Source organism: Notolabrus celidotus, chromosome 13 (genome assembly GCF_009762535.1).
Source record: "Notolabrus celidotus isolate fNotCel1 chromosome 13, fNotCel1.pri, whole genome shotgun sequence".
In the NCBI taxonomy this organism is placed as follows: Eukaryota; Metazoa; Chordata; class Actinopteri; order Labriformes; family Labridae; genus Notolabrus; species Notolabrus celidotus.
Genome location: NC_048284.1, coordinates 27,997,885 through 28,019,066, shown reverse-complemented (window position 1 = coordinate 28,019,066; position 21,182 = coordinate 27,997,885). Strand labels below are relative to the sequence as shown.

General features: G+C 40.0%; 3 protein-coding genes across 3 annotated transcripts; all 3 read left to right on the top strand.

Annotated features, from left to right (window-relative positions):
• Window positions 1-1,660: 1,660 nt before the first annotated feature.
• Window positions 1,661-5,080, top strand: LOC117823619 (thrombomodulin-like). The gene has a single exon (XM_034698853.1). The coding sequence runs from the start codon at window positions 1,771-1,773 to the stop codon at window positions 3,334-3,336; it is 1,566 nt and encodes a 521-aa protein (XP_034554744.1). The 5' UTR covers window positions 1,661-1,770; the 3' UTR covers window positions 3,337-5,080.
• A 293-nt stretch (window positions 5,081-5,373) lies between these two features.
• Window positions 5,374-7,587, top strand: thbd (thrombomodulin). Its single transcript, XM_034698852.1, has 2 exons — window positions 5,374-7,222; window positions 7,273-7,587. Exon 1 carries the CDS (start codon window positions 5,564-5,566, stop codon window positions 7,205-7,207), a length of 1,644 nt encoding a protein of 547 aa, XP_034554743.1. The 5' UTR covers window positions 5,374-5,563; the 3' UTR covers window positions 7,208-7,222; window positions 7,273-7,587.
• A 1,634-nt stretch (window positions 7,588-9,221) lies between these two features.
• On the top strand, window positions 9,222-18,815 carry LOC117823701 (toll-like receptor 5). The gene is made up of 5 exons (XM_034698926.1): window positions 9,222-9,906; window positions 10,689-10,748; window positions 14,248-16,534; window positions 17,538-17,626; window positions 18,224-18,815. The coding sequence occupies exons 2-5, from the start codon at window positions 10,701-10,703 to the stop codon at window positions 18,455-18,457; spliced, it is 2,658 nt and encodes an 885-aa protein (XP_034554817.1). The 5' UTR covers window positions 9,222-9,906; window positions 10,689-10,700; the 3' UTR covers window positions 18,458-18,815.
• Window positions 18,816-21,182: the final 2,367 nt, after the last annotated feature.

The window sequence follows — 21,182 nt, the reverse complement described above, 5'->3', positions numbered from 1 at the left end:
TTCACTGATTTACCTCAAACCTGTAGGGAAACATCAGCCTTCATGATTAAACAAAGATTCAAATATTATTGTCATTACAGTCACTGAAGATGCATTTGGAGATGTATGATCCAGCCAGATGTAAACAGCTGCCCACTTGTGATCATAGCAGGTGTAAAAAAAAGAAGGCCAGAGGAACACCACAGATTTAGTTTGTTTTATCTGTTTTAGTCTCTAAGAAAGTTAATGTTTATTCTTCAAAGACAAGTGCTCCACCATTTCCACTCCCTTGTCACTCGCTTCCATCTTCCACCAGCAATCCCATGGTGTGATTCTTAAAGTTTCTTTAAGCTGAGTATAATCACTGATGATTACAGCTGTAATGCTCTGAAGACAAAGTATGATTAATTAAGAGCTATAGGGAACAATTGACCTTTCTAGCATTCAGTTATTAAGGGAAATTTTTAACTGTGGCTGTATGGAGTATATATTAATAGAGAAATTAAAACATGCAGTCCGTATGGTACCTGTTTAAGGAGTAGTGTGGACGCAGAGCTAGGCCACTGTGGGGCTGTGAGGTAACCATACACTTCCAGTCCAATCCACTTTATTTATATAGCACATTTAAAAAAAACAGGTTTAGCAAAGTGCTGCACAGTGAGGTAAAATAAGTTAAAACACACAGAACATAAAACGTTGTCAGAAAATAAAATAGAATAAAATAAAAGAATAATAATAAACACATCACATACTTAAGAAATTGTAAATAATAAAAAAAAAGAAAGAAAGAAAGAATCTTTTTAAATAAAACTAATAAAAAAAACTGTAAGAGCAAATAAAAACCCAATAAAAGAACAAACAGAGACAGAGGCCACACAACTCTCATGCTGGGTTACAAGCCAAGGATTAAGAATATGTTTTAAGGCTAATGTTGGGGACAATCTAACATGGGGGCAGCTTTTTCCACAGTTTGGGGGCAACAGACACGAAGGCACACCTACCCCTGGTTTTCAGCCTGGTCTTAGGGACCACAAGAAGTTGCTGACCTTGTACTTAAAGCCTCTGATTTTATGAAGAACAAATATCTTGGTATTATCTTCCGACTTCCCACCGTGCATCAGAGCATTCTAAATAACGTTCAAAAGTGGATTCAAGTTTAGTCATATTTGTAGATGTTAAATAGCATGCACACATGATCATATGGTATACTTGTAAAGTTTCCAGAGGCTTTAAGTCAACTATAAAGACTCCCACAAACAAAAAAACACACCAGTTTAGGTGTATGCTATATTGAATATGTTTACTGCTTCACCTGCAGGTCAGACAACTTAATCTCTTCACACTGTATTTTTAAAAGTACAACATTTCTACCCACGTAGCCCATCTCTACGCATCAGTTTATTAAGCGTCATAAAATAGAAATGTAATATGGTGAAAACATGCGGATAAGCGGGCAGAGGACAGACATTTATTTACACGTGTGTGTGCTTCCTGTCTCTGTGTGTGTTTGGGTTTTGACGGGTCGTTTTTCTTCTTATTTCTTTTTAGATAAGGATTTTGGACAGCGTGGGGGGTTGAGCAATAAGGCCGGGGCTCAAACCACTGGCCAGGCAGAACTTCCTTCCTCGCCCAATTGTCGGACACACACACACACACACACACACACACACATAAACACACATACACACACAATTTGGAGACTTTAATAAATGGGGGCCGTGTTGAGCTTTCAGTTGCTCTATCAACTTCGGATTGTCAAACAAAGAGGGATATATCACCGACGTTGCCATCATGGTTCCCCCGACACGCGCACTTACAATTTGCGTGATTTTCCTCTTCAGGCTAGAGAAAACGGCTTTCTCCCAGCACGGATATTGCGCCCAGAATAAATGTTTTGCATATTTCCTGGAGCCCAGAGATTCCTCAGGCGCACAGAAAAGCTGCAAAGACAAGGACGGACAGTTACTCATGTACAGCTCGGCAAACAAAACAATATTGAGCAGTTTGGTCGGTGGGCTCAGCGGCAGATACTGGCTGGAAGTGTCCAGCTCCAGCGAGAAAGTAGAGGAAGCACCTTTCCAAAAGTGTTCCTCCATCTTCGTTTCGATGGGTCGGGACCTCGAGGTACAGTGGGAGCCGTGCCGAGAAACACTCGACGGGTTTCTGTGTGAATATGCCTTCAGTGAGCATTGTGGTGGCTTGCGGACGGGCGGAGGTGTGCAGATTACATACGGATCGCATACTGGCTTTGAGGTTAAAGATTCTGAAACATTTCCAGAAGGAACCATTGCTGTAGCTAAAAAGGTTGGCGGTAAATTTCTCGACTCCAGGCATGTGTGTTTTTCAGGCGGATGGATGCAAGCTCCCTGGGGATGTGAGGTGATGAAGGGCGGGTGTGACTACACATGCGATTCTACAACACACACCTGCGTCTGTCCCGCAGGGCAAAGTCTCCTTTCTAACAACATCTCCTGCCCCACGGACCCGTGCGCTGACTGTGCGCATGAGTGCCACAAGGATGGCGACACTTCTGTGTGCAAGTGCCGCGAAGGCTACAGGCTTGCGCCAGACAATAAAACCTGTGTGGACGTGTTGGAGTGTACAGAGAAGAACCCTTGCACAGGTGAGCATATGGAGTGTGAGGAGTTCAAGTGCAGGTGCAAATATGACTTCGTTGAGGAGGCCGGCGTGTGCGTGGACGTTTCAATTTGTACCAAGTGTGAGCATTACTGTGAAATTGACAGTGGGGTGTACCAGTGTCAGTGCAAGAAGGGGTTCAGGGTGTCAACTGAAGACCCCACAAAGTGTGAACAGGACTGCACTCAGAGAGAGTGTCTAGCCTATTGCACCCCAAACCCTGACAATATGAGTGACATGTGGTGCCGCTGCCCATTTGGTTATGTCAAAGATATGATAAACAACACAGCATATTGCACTGACATAAACGAGTGTATGAATGAGAGACAGTGTGATCATAAGTGTGCAAATACATTTGGTAGTTTCAGATGTTCGTGTGACCAGGGGTTCCAGCTGTACAAGGAATACAGGTGTATTCTCATTGAGCAGGATGAGCAGGATGGGGAGGATGGCGGATCAGGCTTCACCCCCTTTATCCCCACTCCCGCCAGCGCGCAACCAGCCCCAGTTCCCTCTTACATCAAGACTGGCAGCGTCCTTGGTATAACAGTGTTCATGGCGCTGTTTGGAGTGCTGCTGTATTTCTTGGTCAGACACATCGTCAAACGCTGTGGACACTTTCAACTTTCCTCTATCAAACATCGTGACATTGATATTTTCTACTTGCAGCAGGTGACCACAGGGACGTATAAGAGGTTATCTTTTGACAGACAATTGTAAAACGATTCGGAGATCATTTAAACTACGTATTTTAAATGATCTGCTTTTTGAACCCTTCTTACTCATGTCACATTGTGCTGTTTTCTTTCCTCAGAGATGTCACCACAGTGTTTTACTTTTTCGAAGTTATTTATAGGCAATGGGAAACTGTTAAAAGCTGCTATCAATCACATTCTGTCATAGTCTAATGTCGTGAATGTACATACAAGTAATATTGGGTCTTTAAAAGAAAAACACTTTCTGAACATGTTGATTTTCAATTATATTTGTTGTTTATTCGCTTAGAGGTATACCAACTCATTTTTAATTTGACCAGTGTATTAATGATAAACAAAAAAAGATTCTTGTACATGGAAAAAGTCTGATAGCAATGGTACATAACAAAAGTGTGGTCACTTTTTCTAATTAAAGCACTTTTCTTTTTTTAAATGCATTATAAATAGAGCAATATTAACCGTAATGATCCTGCTCAGCTACAGCAGCTGGACTGTACGGAGTTCTTTTACCTAAAAAGGAAAAGTGAATTTGCCCTGATGGTTGAGATGGTTGACACTTTCATTTCTTATGTCCTTCCAAAGATTAATTAGAGGCTATAACATACTTGGAAAATAACAAAAAAAGCACTTATAGTGCAAAGAAAGCAGACCACATCAAATACACACTATTTGCTATTGATCTTCAGTTACACAGGCTCAATGGCTCAAATGTTTGCTCTTAAAAAATGTTACATTGTTTATTAGGATTTATGTGATTTTAAGAGAGTACACAGTGTCTCATTTTGAGGCACACCAGGTTCTGTTTTGGGATGTAGTTTGTTACCAGACCATGTCCTGGGGACTACGACTCATTTAAGCTATGCGGTTTTAAACCAGATTTCAAATTCATATGTCTGACAGGTTCCTTTCTAGAATCCGAAATCCATATTTGAAATGTCCAGTGTGTGATTTCTTTGGTAAAGTCATGGATAGACTGGGAAGACTCTGAAACAAAAAAGGTTGCAGTCCAGTTAGTTTCAGGAAACCAGAATATTATAAGTGTAATGATGCTCAATGTTTCTATATTCACTTCATAATCTTGAGGTGCTACAATACTCTGATTGTAAACTGACATCACAAAAGTGTGTGAGGATGAATGTTCTTTATTTTACTGTATAACAGACTGCTCCCACAGATGCTGTGCTGCTGAATTCAAAAGGTCACTAACTAAAGTCAACATATTTGCACCTTATCCTGATATGCTAAACTGCTACCTGTCTACACAATGAGCTTGTTAGTTTGTTCTAGTGTCTGATGTTTGTTGAATCTGTCACTACTGAATGACCATTTTAAGGGCTAACATTTCCTAAGCTGGCTCTTATCTTTAACTGTACACAGCTGGTAACTTTAAATCCAAAACTACTGTTTTTATGTGATGTCAGATATTGAGCTAACACTCCACAGAAATGTGTAGTAAGTGCAACACTGGAATACATTTACTACAAATTGCAGAGACAATAAGGTCTTCAATAGGGTTTGATGCTCTCTGTCTCAAGAATTAAAGCAATCATTCAAAATAAAATAGGAGATATAGAAGGAGACAAAATGAACACTGTTATTACTCTATCAATAAATATTGTATTGTTTGCACAGTGTCCTTTTTCTGCATGCTGAATTTCATACTGTACAATTGTTTCTTGGCAATAGCTGAAGTTTAAGGGACTGGAGTCGAAGTTGCAGAAAATGTTAAAAGTTCACATAAACCACAAGTTTCTTGTTTTGTCTTAATCTTTATTTCTGTGTCGAGGAATTTCTTTAATTCATTCTGAGATTCCATTAGGCTGAGCTTAATCCAAAATACCCGTAAAGAAGTGATGAAAAGTGTAACTACATTTATTATAGAAAAAATAATGCCGTCAAGTCTGGTGAAGGGTCTTGGTTTTGTGTGGACTGGACTTGGGAGGGGCTACTGCTCAAGGGGGCGTTGGGTACATGCTCACTTGCGTGCGCGCGGCCCCAGTACGTACGTGCGTAAAACCGTGCGTAATTGGGAATTCGTCACTCAGAGCCAGCTGAAAGTTTGTGAGGAGGACAGTGAGCTGCAGGCAGTTTAATACCAACTTCCTTCCCCCACCGGGGCACTAACATGGAGCTGGGGGCTTATAAATGTGAGCAAAATATTACCTCAAACAAACAAGTCTATAGACTGTTAGAACACTCGAGAATTTGAACAGACAGACCTAGGTTCAAACATGGTGGATGTAACTGGACTTCTTCTTATCTTTTCGACTCTTCTGATGAGGGGAACCGGCGAGTTGGAGCCGAATAATGGGTACTGCATCGAAAACCAGTGTTTCATTGTTCACCGAGATCCCAGCGATTTCTCGACCGCGCAGAAACAGTGCAGAGATCTAAACGGACACTTAATGACAGTGCGCTCATCTGTTTCACATGACATTCTTGTAATCTTGTTGGCGAACTTTACGGGGAGGTACTGGATCGGTTTACATCTTCTGGCTGGCTGTCCAGACGTTGATGCTGAGCTGAAGGGTTTCCAATGGGTGACCAAAGACAGCGAAAGTGACTTCTTCAACTGGGTGCAGGATTTTGACAGCAGCTGCTCATCTCATCGCTGCGTCTCAGTTTCCAAGGAGGATGACTTCAAATGGATCCAGGAACCATGTGCTGAGCAGAGGGCAGGGTTTCTCTGTGAGCACTTCATCAAAGAGCCATGCAAAACTTTAGCGGTTGCAGACCATGAGTCTGTCACCTATACAACCCCCTTCGGGTTTCAGCGCGAGGATATGCTGTCTGTGCCTCCCGGAACCACCGCTATCCGGATGCCAACTGAGACCAAATACGTCTGTTTCGCCGAACAGTGGCTGCAGGCACCCTGGAACTGCGAGATACAAGAGGGAGGGTGTGAATACAAATGCGCAGTGGACAAAAATGTGCCCTCCTGTTACTGCCCCCCAGGACAAACCGTCAACCCTGCAAATAAAGTCACATGCGAGGTGGCCACTGACGACCCTTGCATAAAACTGGGTTGTATGCACGCCTGCCTCCAGCAAGGGAACACCTATAAGTGCTTGTGTGACCTTGGCTTTAAGTTGGCGGCCGATGGCAGGACGTGCGTCGACTTAAATGACTGTACAGACGAGCGGCAGTGTCCCGGAGAGAACTTCATGTGCGTGAACACCCTCGGTGGTTTTCAGTGCGTCTGCAAGGATGGGTACAAGATGACAGGCGGCCTGTGTGTCGACGTGGACGAGTGCGTGTCTGCTCCATGTGAGCACTTGTGCACAAACACGCCTGGTAGCTACAAGTGCCATTGTTATGACGGATATAAAGAGGACTCAAAGGAACCGTATAAATGTAAACTCCACTGCGGGAAGGCGGAATGCCCTGCTGAATGCGACCCAAATGACAGGCTCCAGTGCTACTGCCCTGAGGGTTATATATCTGATGAAAGGGCAGACCACACGGTTTGCATTGACATAGACGAGTGTGCTTTCTTTTATTGCGATCAAGGTTGTAAGAATACGTTCGGCAGCTATGTTTGCGCATGCAATTCTGGATATACACTAGTTGGCCAATACAAGTGCGTGAAAAACGAGGATGATTCAGACTTTGATGGAGGGTCAGGAGGCTCCGGAGCCACTACGACTCTCCCCTCAGCACCACCTGTGACATATCCAAATCCAACAAGGCAACCATCCGGGGTGACCCCGGGCGGTCTCGCGGGGATAATAGTGTGCACTGCCATTTTTATAGTGTTTGTGGTGTTTGTGGCTCATCACATGCTGTGTGGCAGAGATAAGATGAAGAGCGCAACTGCGCTTGAAGCTCGGGGAGGCGAGACTCACGGTTCACAGCAAGGGACGACTGATGTTTGAACGAGAGACAGATGGGAGAGAGAGAGAGAGAGAAAGAGAGAGAGAGAGAGAGAGAGAGAGAGAGAGAGAGAGAGAGAGAGAGAGGGAGAGATGTTACAATATTACATGTCAAATTTTGAACAGTTTTTTAAGTATGTAGTTACCAAAGCACAGAAATAATGCCAGAAATTTATTTTGTCATGCTCTTTAGGGATTTTCTAAAGCAGGCTGACAAAAGAGTTATTAAAAAGTAACAAAGTTATCTTTGTTGAAGATATTCCCTGATTTTGAATGATTTGCCATTCAACCTACCTACAAAATATCTATTTCTGTAACAGGTACGCTTTTTTGAAGGTCTGCCCTTTAAAAAAATCATTTATAAAGATGTGAACAAAGAAGTCTGTTGGTTTACCTTTTTTCAAAGCTCTTACATTTTACCTCTGCATAGGCTGACTGCGCCACCATGTGGGGAATAGTAAGAATAACAGGTCGTCTATGTAGAGACCCAGCCCAAGAACTGTACTTTCTGAAAGACATGTCCCTCTACCCAAAGCGGCCAGTGCCGCCCCGTCCAACATGCTGATTAAGCCCTACGCATATATATCAATATTCATATATGTTTGTAATGGTGCGTTGGGGGAGTTAAATCTGGTCGTGGTAGGCCTATGTTGGAAATGTAATGCATAAGGATTTTTAAGTGAGTTGAGTAAGTTCACGTTTGATTCCATGTAACATCTAAATATTAGAAAAGTCGAAGAAACACGCACATCCAATAGGAGGGCAGATGCTGAGCCGAGTAAGTGTCATTGATCAAAACATAGAAAAAGACAGCTCGCACACTGCAGGGCTCAGAGAAGTTGTTTCCCCAAGTTAGGGACGTTTCATCTAAGTTGCATCTAGATATTAGCTAATTATATAACTTATAGAAAAATGTATCTGTTTTTATAGTTATGATTACGCATATTTCTGATGGAGGCATAACAATAAAAAGCAATGATGATGGAATTTGTAATATTAGGCCACTGGTGATAGCTGTAGTATATTCAGTGGAGTATACTCCGGCTGTTTGAGGGGTAGGGGCGAAACCCCCCAAAAAAGGGCACCTCCTGTCAAAACCTGGTACTTACAGTTTAGGATGAATTTAAATGTATTGAGGCAGCGTTGACAAGAGGGGGTCTGTGGGGCCTCCCTCAGGAAATTTTAAGCAGCTAACACTTAATTCCTGCATACTGGTGAATATTTATGTGACGTGTTGGAAATTGAATTATGCACAAAACACAAAATAATGTATTTGCTATATAATTGATTATATTACATAATTAACATAATATAACATAATGAACAACATGGGTATCCAGAGGGTACTTTTTTATTAGATATCAGGTAAAAATGTTTGAGAACCAGTTCTCATTTACAAACATTACCTGACCAAGAGGCGCCAACAGGAACACATACACACACATACACACATATAAACATAAAATAGAACAAAAGTGAACGAGTAACAAGCAATGTGCGCGAGGTGCAAAAAGTATGTGTTTATAAGTATGCATGTAAGTTAAGTCCGAAGTGATCAGCAGGAGCAACAGGCAACTAAAAACTGTTCAAGTTTAAGCTTGAAGGTTGTGAGTGGAGTCAAAGTTGAGAGTTTGAGGGTGTTTTGTGAGTTATTCCAGTAGCTGCTGCAAAACGAAAGGAATTACGGCCGAAAACAGTAGAAGTACCAGGGATGATGAACTTGATGTATTCACTGGACCTAGTGCGAAATTAGACTTGAGTGACGTGAAGAACGTTCAATATATTTTAGGGGCATCCAGGGGGCACTTTTTGCGTTTTATAAATTCAAGGGACATCGGGAGGGCAGCTTTTTTGTTTGTTTGTTTTTTACATTTTCGCATAGGTTGGGCATCTAGAGGGCACTTTTCTGAACATTTTCCCCTGAAATGGCACCAGACAAGGCAATTTTTAATGTTTCATCTACTACAGTGGGATCCAAGAGGGCACTTTAGAGCGTTTTCTTTTGGACATGATGGCACCATGCAGGCTCCCCCAATACACCAAGAGTATAATAGTAGTCACCTATAGCTTGTGCTAAGGACAGTATAGTGGCAGATAGAGGTAATGAGAGTATTTTAACACAATTAGTATTCATAGAAGTGGTAATAAATAGCAGCAGAGGCAGTCGCACAGTGTAGAAGAATGAGTTGTATCACTGGAAATAGCGGGAATCCCTGCAAGATACACTGTAGTATAGTATGGGCGCCCCATAGTGTAGCAGTTCGGTTGAAGGGGGGCCTCAGAATAACAGAAGTACTTTGGGGTAATATTAGAATAGTTGAAGAAGAAAAGAAGCAAAGGTTCTGTAGAAAGCAGTGGGAGTTTGCAGTTGGTAAATAGTATACCATGCTGTGGAAAAGCAGCAAAAGCACGAATTAAACACGTGTGTGTCACATGACGTAACAGGTTTTAACATGCTGGACCAAGGCAGAGATTACGAACTGGAGGAAAGACCTCTTCGAAAGGGGAAGAGAAACATCCGGGAAGTTGCAGTGTTTGACAGTTTTGTCATACAGGCAGAAAGTCAGCTAAGGGTCTGGGAACATCTTTAGGACTGAGGGAGAAACTGTTGGGGAGTCAAATCTGCTGGTGGGAGGAACCGACTCTGCCTGCGGGGGAAAAGGGCTGTGAAAGGTTTCCTAGTTTTTAGAAAACATCCGAAGGTAAGATTTTTACTTTCTTTACAGTAATTATCAACGCCATGGTCTAACACAGCAATGATCGCTTCAGTCGTCGGTTTCTAACTCTTCATCGCTGAGAAGAGACAGACACACACACGCACGTACGCACACACACGCACACGTTTTTCTTGATTTGCTGTTTTTCTTGATTTGCTGCCAACACAATCTAGATTTGAAATAAATGGCCTATGTTTTTATAACATCTCAGTCTGTTGTTGTTTATTTTGTATTGTGATGTGTTTGTTTTTGTTTATGTTTTGTAGTAAACAGGTTAAGTTCCCTTGTTGAATCTGTGTAACCAGGGAATCATTTGAAGCCCTAGAATAACTCTTCTAATCTGTCAACATTATATGACACATTTTGATGGCTACATTGTACTTCTCATAACATGTGCCCTCATTGATAGGCCTATAGCAAGATCCAACCATTACACACATTGAACAGCACAGTTAGATATATCAGTGCCTGGAGTATTGCAGGTGCAGCTAATATGACACATATCAGTTCTATCCTTTAGGTGATGTCAGCCGTTTGTTGTTTTCTAAATGCTTGTATCAAGCAGTGTGACACTGAAGCTGCACCAGTGAACCATGCAAATATGGAAAAGCAAACAGTCCGTCCTTTTTCCTGTGTACCTTACTCAGAGCTCACAAACCCACCTGCACCTGCCTTCACTAATATATGTACTTCTCAGCCAAAAGCACACAACATTGCACCCTTTACACGTTGCTAAGTTCTGTCTTTCTTTTTGTAAATCTTTACAGGTCGAGGACACTATGTGGGTGCTGGCTCTACATTTGGCTTTCATTGGTTTATACCTACAGGTACGTTTAAAACCCATTAGTCATTCTATGTTTGACTGAGCAGCAAGAAGCCGGATACAGTTCGATACAGTCTCCCCTTGTTCTGAGTCTTGTGCTTAAGTGAAAGGCTGGTGGTTGGTGGCTGGTGGAAGCAAGATAGCTTCCCCAAATGTCCAATGATTTATTTGACTGTGTAGACCACTTTAGAATATCCTCTACTTTTTCTGAAATTTTACTGGTTTGAAAAGACATACGGACACTGGCACATTACTATTGTAGTAATAATTAGAATGAAAATAATATCAGCACATAATTCCTCACATTCTCTGCAATGAAAATGAATAGAACACAATACTTTATTTTAGAAAATGTCTAGGGTTCTTCCTCTTGCAGCATGCTTTTATGATAATGATAATGATAATGATAATGATAATGATAATGATATGATAATGTAGTACACATTACTATTTCAGCTCTAATAGTTCCAAAATAAAACATGTGCCAATGTCTCTGCTCGTCTTTGGTGCATTCAATAGCTTTATCAGAATCAGAATCAGAAATAGTTTATTTAGGGAAATTTGGTCATTACAGAGCTCTTATAAATAGTGTGTAAGAAAGTCAAAATATTAATAGTAGAAGAATGAATTAATAAGATATAAATACAAACCAAATAAGATAAAAAATAAAACAAAGATCCAATAAAAATAAAGTAAATACAGAAGCACAGAATGGTTCAAATTTTTTGTTTTGTACCAAAGTGCTGGGAATGAAGGAGATATATACAAGGATTATACATCCTACTATCCAGAATATTAATTTCAATGTATCAACGCGCCTTAAAATGGTCCTAACAAATGTTTTAAATTCATGAAATTTGAAAAAATAGAGCTTGTATTCCATGGAAGTACTATATCATAGCTATTAATGCATTAAAAATGTTATTTTATTGTTAAGATTCACACAATAAACCTGGAACCATTCTAAATTTAAGCCCATTTTGATACATTTATCCACCGCTCTGACTAAAATCAGATCCATTTTGAAAGGAATCTATTTCTAATTTATTTTAAAAAAAAACCCAAATCAATGGAAACATTGCCAAAGAATAATTACAATGGTAAATAGTGAAGACATTTTATAATCAGTTTGAAGTCCACATTATTTTCACAATCTCTTTTTATGCAAGCCTTTTATCCAGCTCTGGATCTTTGCCTCATGATGTGTCAATATAAAGCATATGAAGAAATTAGTGAAGAAAAAGAGTTTGGCCCAAAATCATGTGCATGTTCCTGCTTTTGAAAATAATGAATGAATCAACCTGAAACAAAAGTTTGAAAGTTATGGATGGTAAAGGAAGACAAGCATCTGATGCATATTTTTGTATGTGCAAAAGTCTATCAGAAGACTGTAAACAAAGGATTAGCCTGCAAGTTAACTTTGCAATATCTTGTAGTGGAAATGTTGCACCCTGGAAGTGAACTGTTATCTGGCATTGCATTTTTAGATCATAAGTGGTCAACCAATGCTGGTAGTTTCTGTTTTATCTCACAGAATCAGGCATATATGATATGTGGTTTGCAGTTTGAAAACAGCAGCAGAAAGAGGAAAAGACAAAAAGAGATGTTAGAATGATTGTGAAAATGATAAGGGTATCCACTTTGCGGGGCTGACTGGAAGACTCACTTGTTTACTTTGTCACACAAAGTAAAAAATTGGGAAATACTTACTTATGAGGAAGTGCAGTGGTTGCTGAGAGTAGTATGCAAGCTTTCTCAGAGCTCACACTTGTTACTAAAGGATTTGAGAGTTGTGGAAATGTTTTAACCTTTGTTAAGAGTTTAATCTTCAGTAGTTGGCGATGTAATCCTTTGAATGCCAACTGACTCCAAAAATTAGAAGTCTAGTCATCAGGGTTAAAGAGGGTCTGTGTGGAAACCATAAGTTATATTATACTTGGAAAGGATGAACACATGTTTATGTATTTGCTTTGGAAGTCATGAGATAAACATAAAGAACATGTTTTTACTGCAGTATATAAAAGCTCTCTCAGGAAACAGAAAAATTGAATGTGACCTGTATACTGCTGTGGGGTTGTGATCTTTGTTATGATGAACAACCTAAGAGAAAGTCCCTGATGTGGTGCTGAGCAGTAACTAGTCAGGGACTTAATTAAACAACAGTTCTGCTGAGGTGTCATTCGTCATCCTCCGTATATGATAACCAATTTACACCATAGATACTGAAAACGCTTTTCTGCTTGCATTGGTTAATGCAGCGTCTGATGCTTGGAATATTTCAGCACAAAATCTTTAAACGTTTCATCATTTTTTTCACAAGGTTCTGGGTGATCAGGGTTGAAGCTGAGAAATGAGAGCATGAGAAATAAGAAAGTATTACAGATATTAACAATGCCACACAAAGTAGTCAAATACAAATACAAATTATTGAAACTACACTGTTTTTAAATTGTGTTTACTTAAATTTACTTAGTTCAGTCAGACAACTCACTCAATGCCTTGAACTGTTTATTGCAGCAGCAGCAGCAGCAGAACGTTTTGTGTTTGGCATCTTGGGGCGGCTTTGGCTCAGTAGGGTTAGTCGTCTCTCAGTCAAAGGGTCTGGGATTTGATTGTGTGAATGGGGTTAGGCAGAGGCAGAGATCAGAAATCTTGCAGCTTAAATAGACCGCAAAATTGGGATTATTATCATTATTATCATTATTATCATTATTATTATGATGATTTTTATTATTATTATTATTATGATGATGATTTTTATTATTATTATTATTATTATTATTATTATTATTATTATTATTATTAAATAAATAGCAAACTGCAGCATTCCCCTGTCCCCCTTCCAGGTTTCACAGGGGCCTGCATAATTTTATGACTTCAATTGTAGGATTTATGTATGTATGTACGTATGCACTACACATGTATATACTTATGTGTTCTCATGTATGTGTATGTGTATGTACATATGGATATGTTTTATACGTTTATGTTCCATATTTTATACTAGCTCCTTAAAAGAATTCTGCTGGCAATCACCAGGAAGAATCCCAAACGCTCTCTCTGTTCTTGTCTAAAAATGTTGTATTGTCTGTCTTTGAAGCCAAAGTCAATTTTCCACATTGTGGACAAATAAAAGTTCTAAGTCTTATTTATTATTATTATTATAATTATAATAATAATAATAATAATAATAATAATAATAATAATAATAATAATAATAATAATAATTATTATTATTATTATTATTATTATTATTATTATTATTGTTGTTGTTGTTTTTGTTATTATTATTATTGTTGTTTTTTAGTATTATCATTGTTTTTTGTTGTTGTTGTTATTATTATTATTATTATTATTATTATAACTATTACTATTATTGCTGTTGTTTTATTAAAATTATTATTATTATTATTATTATTTTTATTATTATTATTATTATTATTATTATTATTATTATTATTATTATTATTATTACTTATTAAATGGTACATTTCTTCCTACAGGTATCCACCTGTTACCCATCATGCACTTTGTCTGGCCTTGTAGCTTCTTGTGCCCAAAAGAACCATTATTGGGTTCCCGACTTGCCTCCCAACATCACCCACCTCTACCTGGAGATGAACTACATCAGTGAGATCAACAGCAGCTCACTCAAAGCCTATGACCAGCTGCAAGAATTAGACCTTGGACAGCAAAACGTGCAGCTCACCATCAGGAACAACGCTTTCCTCAGGCAGAGAAGTTTGACAAGGTTGGTCCTAGGACACAACATCGACCTCAAGCTTGAGCCAAGGGCATTTGCTGGACTATTCAAGTTACAAACCCTGTTTTTGGACTACTGCACTTTGACAGACTCCATACTGTCGGAGAGCTTTCTGCAGCCCCTTTTATCCTTAACAACACTTGATCTCTTTGGGAATAAAATAGTAAGACTGCGACCTGGGCTGTTCTTTTCAAGACTCACAAAGTTCACGCAGCTAAACCTCAAATTGAATCAGATTGAAAGATTATGTGAAGATGATCTGGTTGGTTTCCAGGGGAAATACTTCAATTTCCTGAACTTGGTCTCCAATCACTTATACCAACAGCCCAATGAAGGTTTCGACTGGGAAAAATGTGGGAACCCTTTTAGAGGGATGGCCTTTAATAAGCTAGACTTATCCTACAATGGGTTTAACATAAATGCATCGAGACAATTTTTCAAAGCAATAACGGGGACTCAAATTAATCATTTTATATTCTCTGGATTTATAGGTAAAGGTTTCTCACATGATAACATTCCTGACCCGGATGTAGGCACATTCGAAGGCCTTATGTACAGCGCTATTGAGACTTTGGATCTTTCTAAAAACAAAATACTTTCCTTACAGAGAGCTGTTTTTAGTCCTTTAAAAGATGCAATCATTATTGACATTTCACAAAATAAAATCAATAAGATCATCAGAAATGCCTTCAATGGTCTTCAAGATCACTTGCAAATGCTCAACCTTTCGTATAACCTCTTAGGAGAGATTTTTTCTGACACATTCCTCAGTCTGACTGACCTGAGGGTGTTGGATTTGTCTTACAACCACATTGGCGCATTGGGAGACAAAGCATTCAGTGGTCTTCCCAATTTGCGAGCTTTGTATCTAACAGGAAACTCGCTGAAAGACCTGGATTTTCCTGCAGCATTACCAAACTTGGATTATCTTCTTTTGGGTGACAACAAGTTAAAATCAATTTACAGTATCAGGGAGTTAGGCATGCACAGCATCCATGTGGACATAACAGAAAACAGATTAACGAACCTGGAGGATGTTTATGTTGTTTTAACACATTTCAGTCGCCTCAAGAATTTCTTCTTTGGTGGCAACTTCATCAAGTGGTGCACTTTAAATACGAATATTACAGTGCCTGATAACAGTTTGGAAGTGCTTGATCTCCATGACAGTTCCCTGCAGGTCATTTGGGCACAGGGGAAGTGTCTTGACCTATTTGATCTTCTAAAGAATCTGCTTGCTCTAGATTTAAGCTTCAATTCACTTGCTGTTCTCCCTCATGGTATTTTCAGCGGTCTCATCTCGATCATAGAAATGGACTTGTCATCTAATGCCTTAACCTACCTTCAGTCAGACGTCTTCCCAGTCAGCCTACAAACTCTCTTCCTCTCAAACAACTTCCTAGCCTCCCCAGACCCTTTGAGTTTCCGATCTCTCAGCTTTCTCAACCTGGCGGGAAATCGGTTTCACTGTGACTGTAATTTGGAGAGTTTCCTGAAGTGGCTGAATGAGACAAATGTTACCCACCTGAGCCAACTTCATGAGTACACGTGTGAGTTTCCGGCTGCTCTCCGTAACCTTCATCTGCTGGATTATTCTGTGATCATTGAACCATGTGAGGAGGATGATGAAAAGCAAGTCCAAGAACTCAGGTTTGCTCTCTTCATCTTCTCTGCCTTCCTCATCACCACAGTCATATTGAGTGGGATTGTGTACACCCATCTCCGAGGGGACTTATTCATCATCTACAAGAGGATTGTTGGTAGGGTACTTCAGGGCCCAAAACCGATACCTCCTGAGGATGAGGTGAAGTATGACGCGTTCCTCTGCTTTAGTGATGGTGATTATGGATGGGTGGAATCTGCTCTTCTGAAGAGGCTGGATAACCAGTTCTCTGAGGGAAACATCCTCCACTGTTGTTTTGAGGCCAGAGACTTCCTGCCGGGTGAGGATCATCTGTCCAACATCAGAGATGCCATCTGGGGTAGCAGGAGCACTGTTTGCATTGTCTCCAATAAGTTTCTCAGAGGTACAGTATTTATGACTTTCATCTGTAGTAAAGTTTGAGTCAAGTTTGGGTGTATTCTAAGTTTTTGGGTTTTTTTGTGTGATTTTTGGTTCCTCTTGTTTTTGTTCAGGTTTATTTACAGTAGTCTCTAGTGCCTGTTGTCTCGTGTGTTATATTTCAGATAAATCCTGAGTGTGGTTTTTATGTTTTCCTTTTTTGTATATCCTCGTCTGTGTATTTCTTGTCTGTGTTTAATCTAGTGCTTCCTGCAAAAATGCCCATGTATGAAAGGGGGCATAAAGGGCTCAAAAAATCAGTGAGAGATCCCTCACACACTTGAAAATTTGACAATGGGGCAGCCCTAAGCCCTCACAGACTTAGCGGGAACGCGCCTCAAACAGTGAGTGTGTGAGTGTGGACATTGAGATTGGGCCATAGTCTTGTGTATTTCCTCCCTTCTGTGTCAGTTCATTGTTATGACTTGCCTGTGTGTTAGCTTGTCTTGATCTCGTGTTTCCTTGATTTTGTATTGATTGAGTTTTGTTTTTTGTTAATTAAACCTTCTATATGTCTGTCTGCATTTTGGATCCTCTTCTTTTTGTTTTCTGTGCACAGTGACAGTTTGAAGAGTTCAATATTTCCGCTTCAAATGTTCTAATAACTTAAAAGAAATAGTTTTGATGGCTCGAAGCCAACTGAGTGTTGTGAAAGTCTGATGTCTGGCGTTATAACAGTCTTTAAAATTAAAAAGCAAGTTTTGTCAGTCTGATGTTGAATTTAAAATGTAACACAGTTGGCCTGACTCTGTGTGAAGAAGAAAAAGTTTTCTGACACATTTAAAGAACCGTAACACCTTATCCCTCTTGGGTTTAATCTGGTCAAATCTGAACTTTGTGAAAGCTAACATGCAAGCTAACACAACGGCCATGAAAAATCTTTTGGTGTACCATGTTTTCTCTCCTGAGTTACAAAATAACCATACAGAAAATAAAAAGGGACTAACTGTGCTGTGCCCTCTCTGTAGATGGATGGTGCTTGGAGGCGTTCTCTCTGGCCCAGAGCCGGATGCTGGAGGAGCTGACGAATGTCCTGATCATGTTGGTGGTAGGAGAGGTGTGTACAAAGATGCTGAATTACTTCTTTACACCCATTTTCTCAAAAACATAATTGCAAAAGCATGTGTTGCATGGTGGTGCAGTGGTTGGTGCTGTTGCTTCAGAGCAATAAGGTTCCCTTTTTGAATCCCTGCTTCCCTGTGAGGTGTTTGCATGTTCTACTTGTACATGTGTGGGTTCCCTACCAATACTTCAGTTTTCTCTCAAAGTCCAAAGACAAATTTGTAAGGTTAATTTAATCAGTGACTCGGGAAGGGGATACAAAGCAATAATTCCATTTTTCTCTTTTTTGCCACCTGACAGTTTTTTGTAAGAGCTCTATCGACTCCTGATTTAGCTGCTAGATGCAAAGATGTTCCCTAGCTAGTTCTCTCTGCTGTTTGGGTTAGGGCCGGTACATCAGGTGATCATGGTCCATGCAGTACTCACTTTCCAGCATTAGATGTCAGCCTTTAAACAGATTTAAAAAGCTTCAAAACCTCAACATCATTCACAAAGAGCAGAAAACTGCTGCTGCGTATGTATGAAAAATAAATGCATGTTATTTATCTTCACTAATACTCTTTGTCTCTTTTCTCATTCAATAAAACTTCAGGTGACTCACTACCATCTGATGAAGTACAATGCAGTCAGAGCGTTCGTCCAGAAGAGAGAGTATTTCACCTGGCCAGAGGACCCTCAAGATCTGGAGTGGTTTTATGAGCGACTCGTCTCACAAATACTCAAAAAGAAGAAGGAGAAAAAGACTGTAGAGCCTCCACAGCCTGACATCCAACCTCAGGATGAGGAAGGTGTCCCGCTGGACAACATCCGAGAAGATGCCATGTGAACTATAACTGTGTGTTTAATAACACCCACTCTCATCAAGAGGCGATTTTCGACCAGAGGAACTTTACCCCGGAACTAGGGACTTTACCCCTGAACTACACGCGGGGTAGATAATCTCCCCCCTAAATAGCCCCTGTTAGGGGGGTAGTACTTTTCAAAAAGCCCCAGGACTTTTGGGGGGCAGGGCCTGAAATGCTGAACGTGTCTGATTGGTAGATTAACCGCAGGGTTTTTATTCCGCCTGTCGTCCACAATAACATCACACACATGTGATTCACTTGATTTATCTTTCTTTACTTTGTTATATATTTTTCGTATGTATGTGTACTTTTCACAAGAAGAAACTTTGATTCACTTGATTTAGCAGCTTGTATTTTATACAGTCTATGCTTGCAACAGTAGTCTTCTCTCAGCCCACCGCGAATGCGTCTCTCCTGGTGTTCCGGTTTTAAAAGTGACCCTGTAAACTGGAGACCTTCAGCTGAATGTAATAGTGTTTGTGGATTTACACAGCTGTTGAAACACAGAGGGAGTTTTAAGATTCAATATCCTCATCAGATAAGTATTTAATGATCATCTAAAGAAGTTTATGAGGGATGCATCCGGCTGAAAGTCGGCAGTTAACAGGGTCGCAGTTTAAAACAAAACGCCGGCGATTTCTGCCACGGCTTGTTGAGTTAAAAAGGATTTTAAAGCCGTGTTGAAACGTCTTTGCTACTCGCACTTATCTCCTCTCAAGTGTTGATTCAGTGAATCCATCTGTGATGAAATATGGCACGATCTAAAACAGCACGAGCTGAGTCTCTTCCATGCTAACGGGCCAATTGTTGTGATACCTGCCAGTCCTTCTTCTTCTGTGGTGTCATCAGTAATGACTGGGTCCAAAAAAAGGAGGGAAAGAAAGGAGAGGAGAGAGAGATGAAAGGGCGACAGTATGTCACCCAGTTTTTCTCCGGGAAAGGTTGGTATAGTGTTTGAGTGGTTAAAATCAATCTGTTTGCTAGTTTGATGTCCACAATGAGATGAACTACATTTTAGCCAATTATACTAAATGGGTTTCCCCGCCCTCCCTACCAGACTTAGCAGCTGATATGTCAGCAGGTGCACTGTCTCCCCACAACTCCCCCCAACTTAATGAACAAGAAGGTGAGCTACGTAGCATGTCAATTCGCATTATTGAAGGGGGTCTGTGGGAATCTCTTTTTCTCTCTCTATCTGTACTATTACAAAAGCCTATAAAAACAAAGCTATAGCTACATAAGCTACAGCCTATAGTCTGTTTTTTTACTCAAATAAAAACTTAAAATCAGATATTTTGATGCTGACTGAATTTTGGGCGGTCCCACAAGTGGCAATTTGTTTAAGTAGCTTTAACCTCTTAATAACTGTAATTCATAAACCTGATCCGATAAACTTGAACACAATATAATATCAAATCTAGCATTGCTGATACAGAACAGCATTATAGATCCATTATTCTGCATGATTCAGTGCTGCTCTATTCTGTTGTGCAATCATTTTTAAAGACTGTTGTAACTTTGATTATGATGTTATTATAAATGGTTTATTATGTGGTTACAGCAGTTGCATAGGGTTCTTGTGACTTTTGGTGATATTTTTTCATGGGGCCCAAAATCCCTGGTGGCAACCCTGCGTAGAGCGCTACACCGTCAGAAGGTAAAGTCAACATGCTCATCCCCTGCCCTCAGAACTAGATCATTGACAACCCACACTGAAGTCCTGCAGCTTGAATAGACAACCATTATCAGTACTGCACACTACACTCATGTTGAGTGTAAACAACCAAACAGCTGCTGTCAGTCTGCATTTTGATCTAGGACACAGTAGTATGTATGTCCTATAGTATAGTAAATAGGGATGCACTGATGTTTTGCCAGTTTGTTCTCAGCCGGTCCTCGCCCTTCTCAGTCTCTTTTGGGTTGAATGTGTCACTCCGACAACACCCTTTTTTTGGCTTGCTACAGATATCCATCCAGTTTCTCCTGCTGGATCAGCAGATCTTCCAGGTTTTGCATGCTGGATTTGCCACAGCTGTGACATAGGGATTGACTTCTTGTAACTTCAGGTTTGTAAAGGCTACAATGACAACCAGACTTTGATGCAGATTTGCAAATGGCTAAATATATTTCTTTAAAAAAAGATATATTCTCAAAGTAACCATCTCAAGAAAGTGCTAAAATAGGCTGACCTTTAGAGGTTCTGAATTATGACAAAAAAAGTCTACTCAGACGAGCGGTGTAGGGTGTCTGTATTCTGGCCTACAGATTAATCCTTCAGCTAAGAAAACTAACCAATCATTAAATCTAAATCCTGAAAGTCTCTCTGTTTGATTTAGTTTCCTGGATTGGTCACAGCTTGCTCGGGTTTATGAAACAAAGTTATGAAACATGTTTGTGTTCAATTATTTGTCGAGATAGTGTTACATTTATGTGGTTCCAAAGCATACACGCCCATGTCCTTGTTTATAGAAACACATCTTTGCTGTGAATGTCAGAGCTTTCCAAAGCATGCACTGCTACACCCCTTAAAGCCGAGCCCATCTGAATGAAAAACTTGATTTAGTAATTGAATTTACTCTCACTGAAGTCACTGGATGAGTAAAAAGCTCAGAGGAAATTAGGGAGACCTTCTGTATCACTGCATCAAGACTGCCATCAGTTTAATTATAGGAAAACTGCAAACGACACAATCTCCTGCACTTGGGT

What these genes read in the sequence shown, in the direction of transcription:
- LOC117823619 (XM_034698853.1), top strand. Translation starts at nt 1,771, where the DNA reads ATGGTTCCCCCGACACGCGCACTTACAATTTGCGTGATTTTCCTCTTC.
- thbd (XM_034698852.1), top strand. Translation starts at nt 5,564, where the DNA reads ATGGTGGATGTAACTGGACTTCTTCTTATCTTTTCGACTCTTCTGATG.
- LOC117823701 (XM_034698926.1), top strand. Translation starts at nt 10,701, where the DNA reads ATGTGGGTGCTGGCTCTACATTTGGCTTTCATTGGTTTATACCTACAG. An exon ending in TCATTGGTTTATACCTACAG is followed by an intron (nt 10,749 to 14,247) that starts GTACGTTTAAAA and finishes TTCTTCCTACAG; the next exon opens with GTATCCACCTGTTACCCATC. An exon ending in TCATGTTGGTGGTAGGAGAG is followed by an intron (nt 17,627 to 18,223) that starts GTGTGTACAAAG and finishes ATAAAACTTCAG; the next exon opens with GTGACTCACTACCATCTGAT.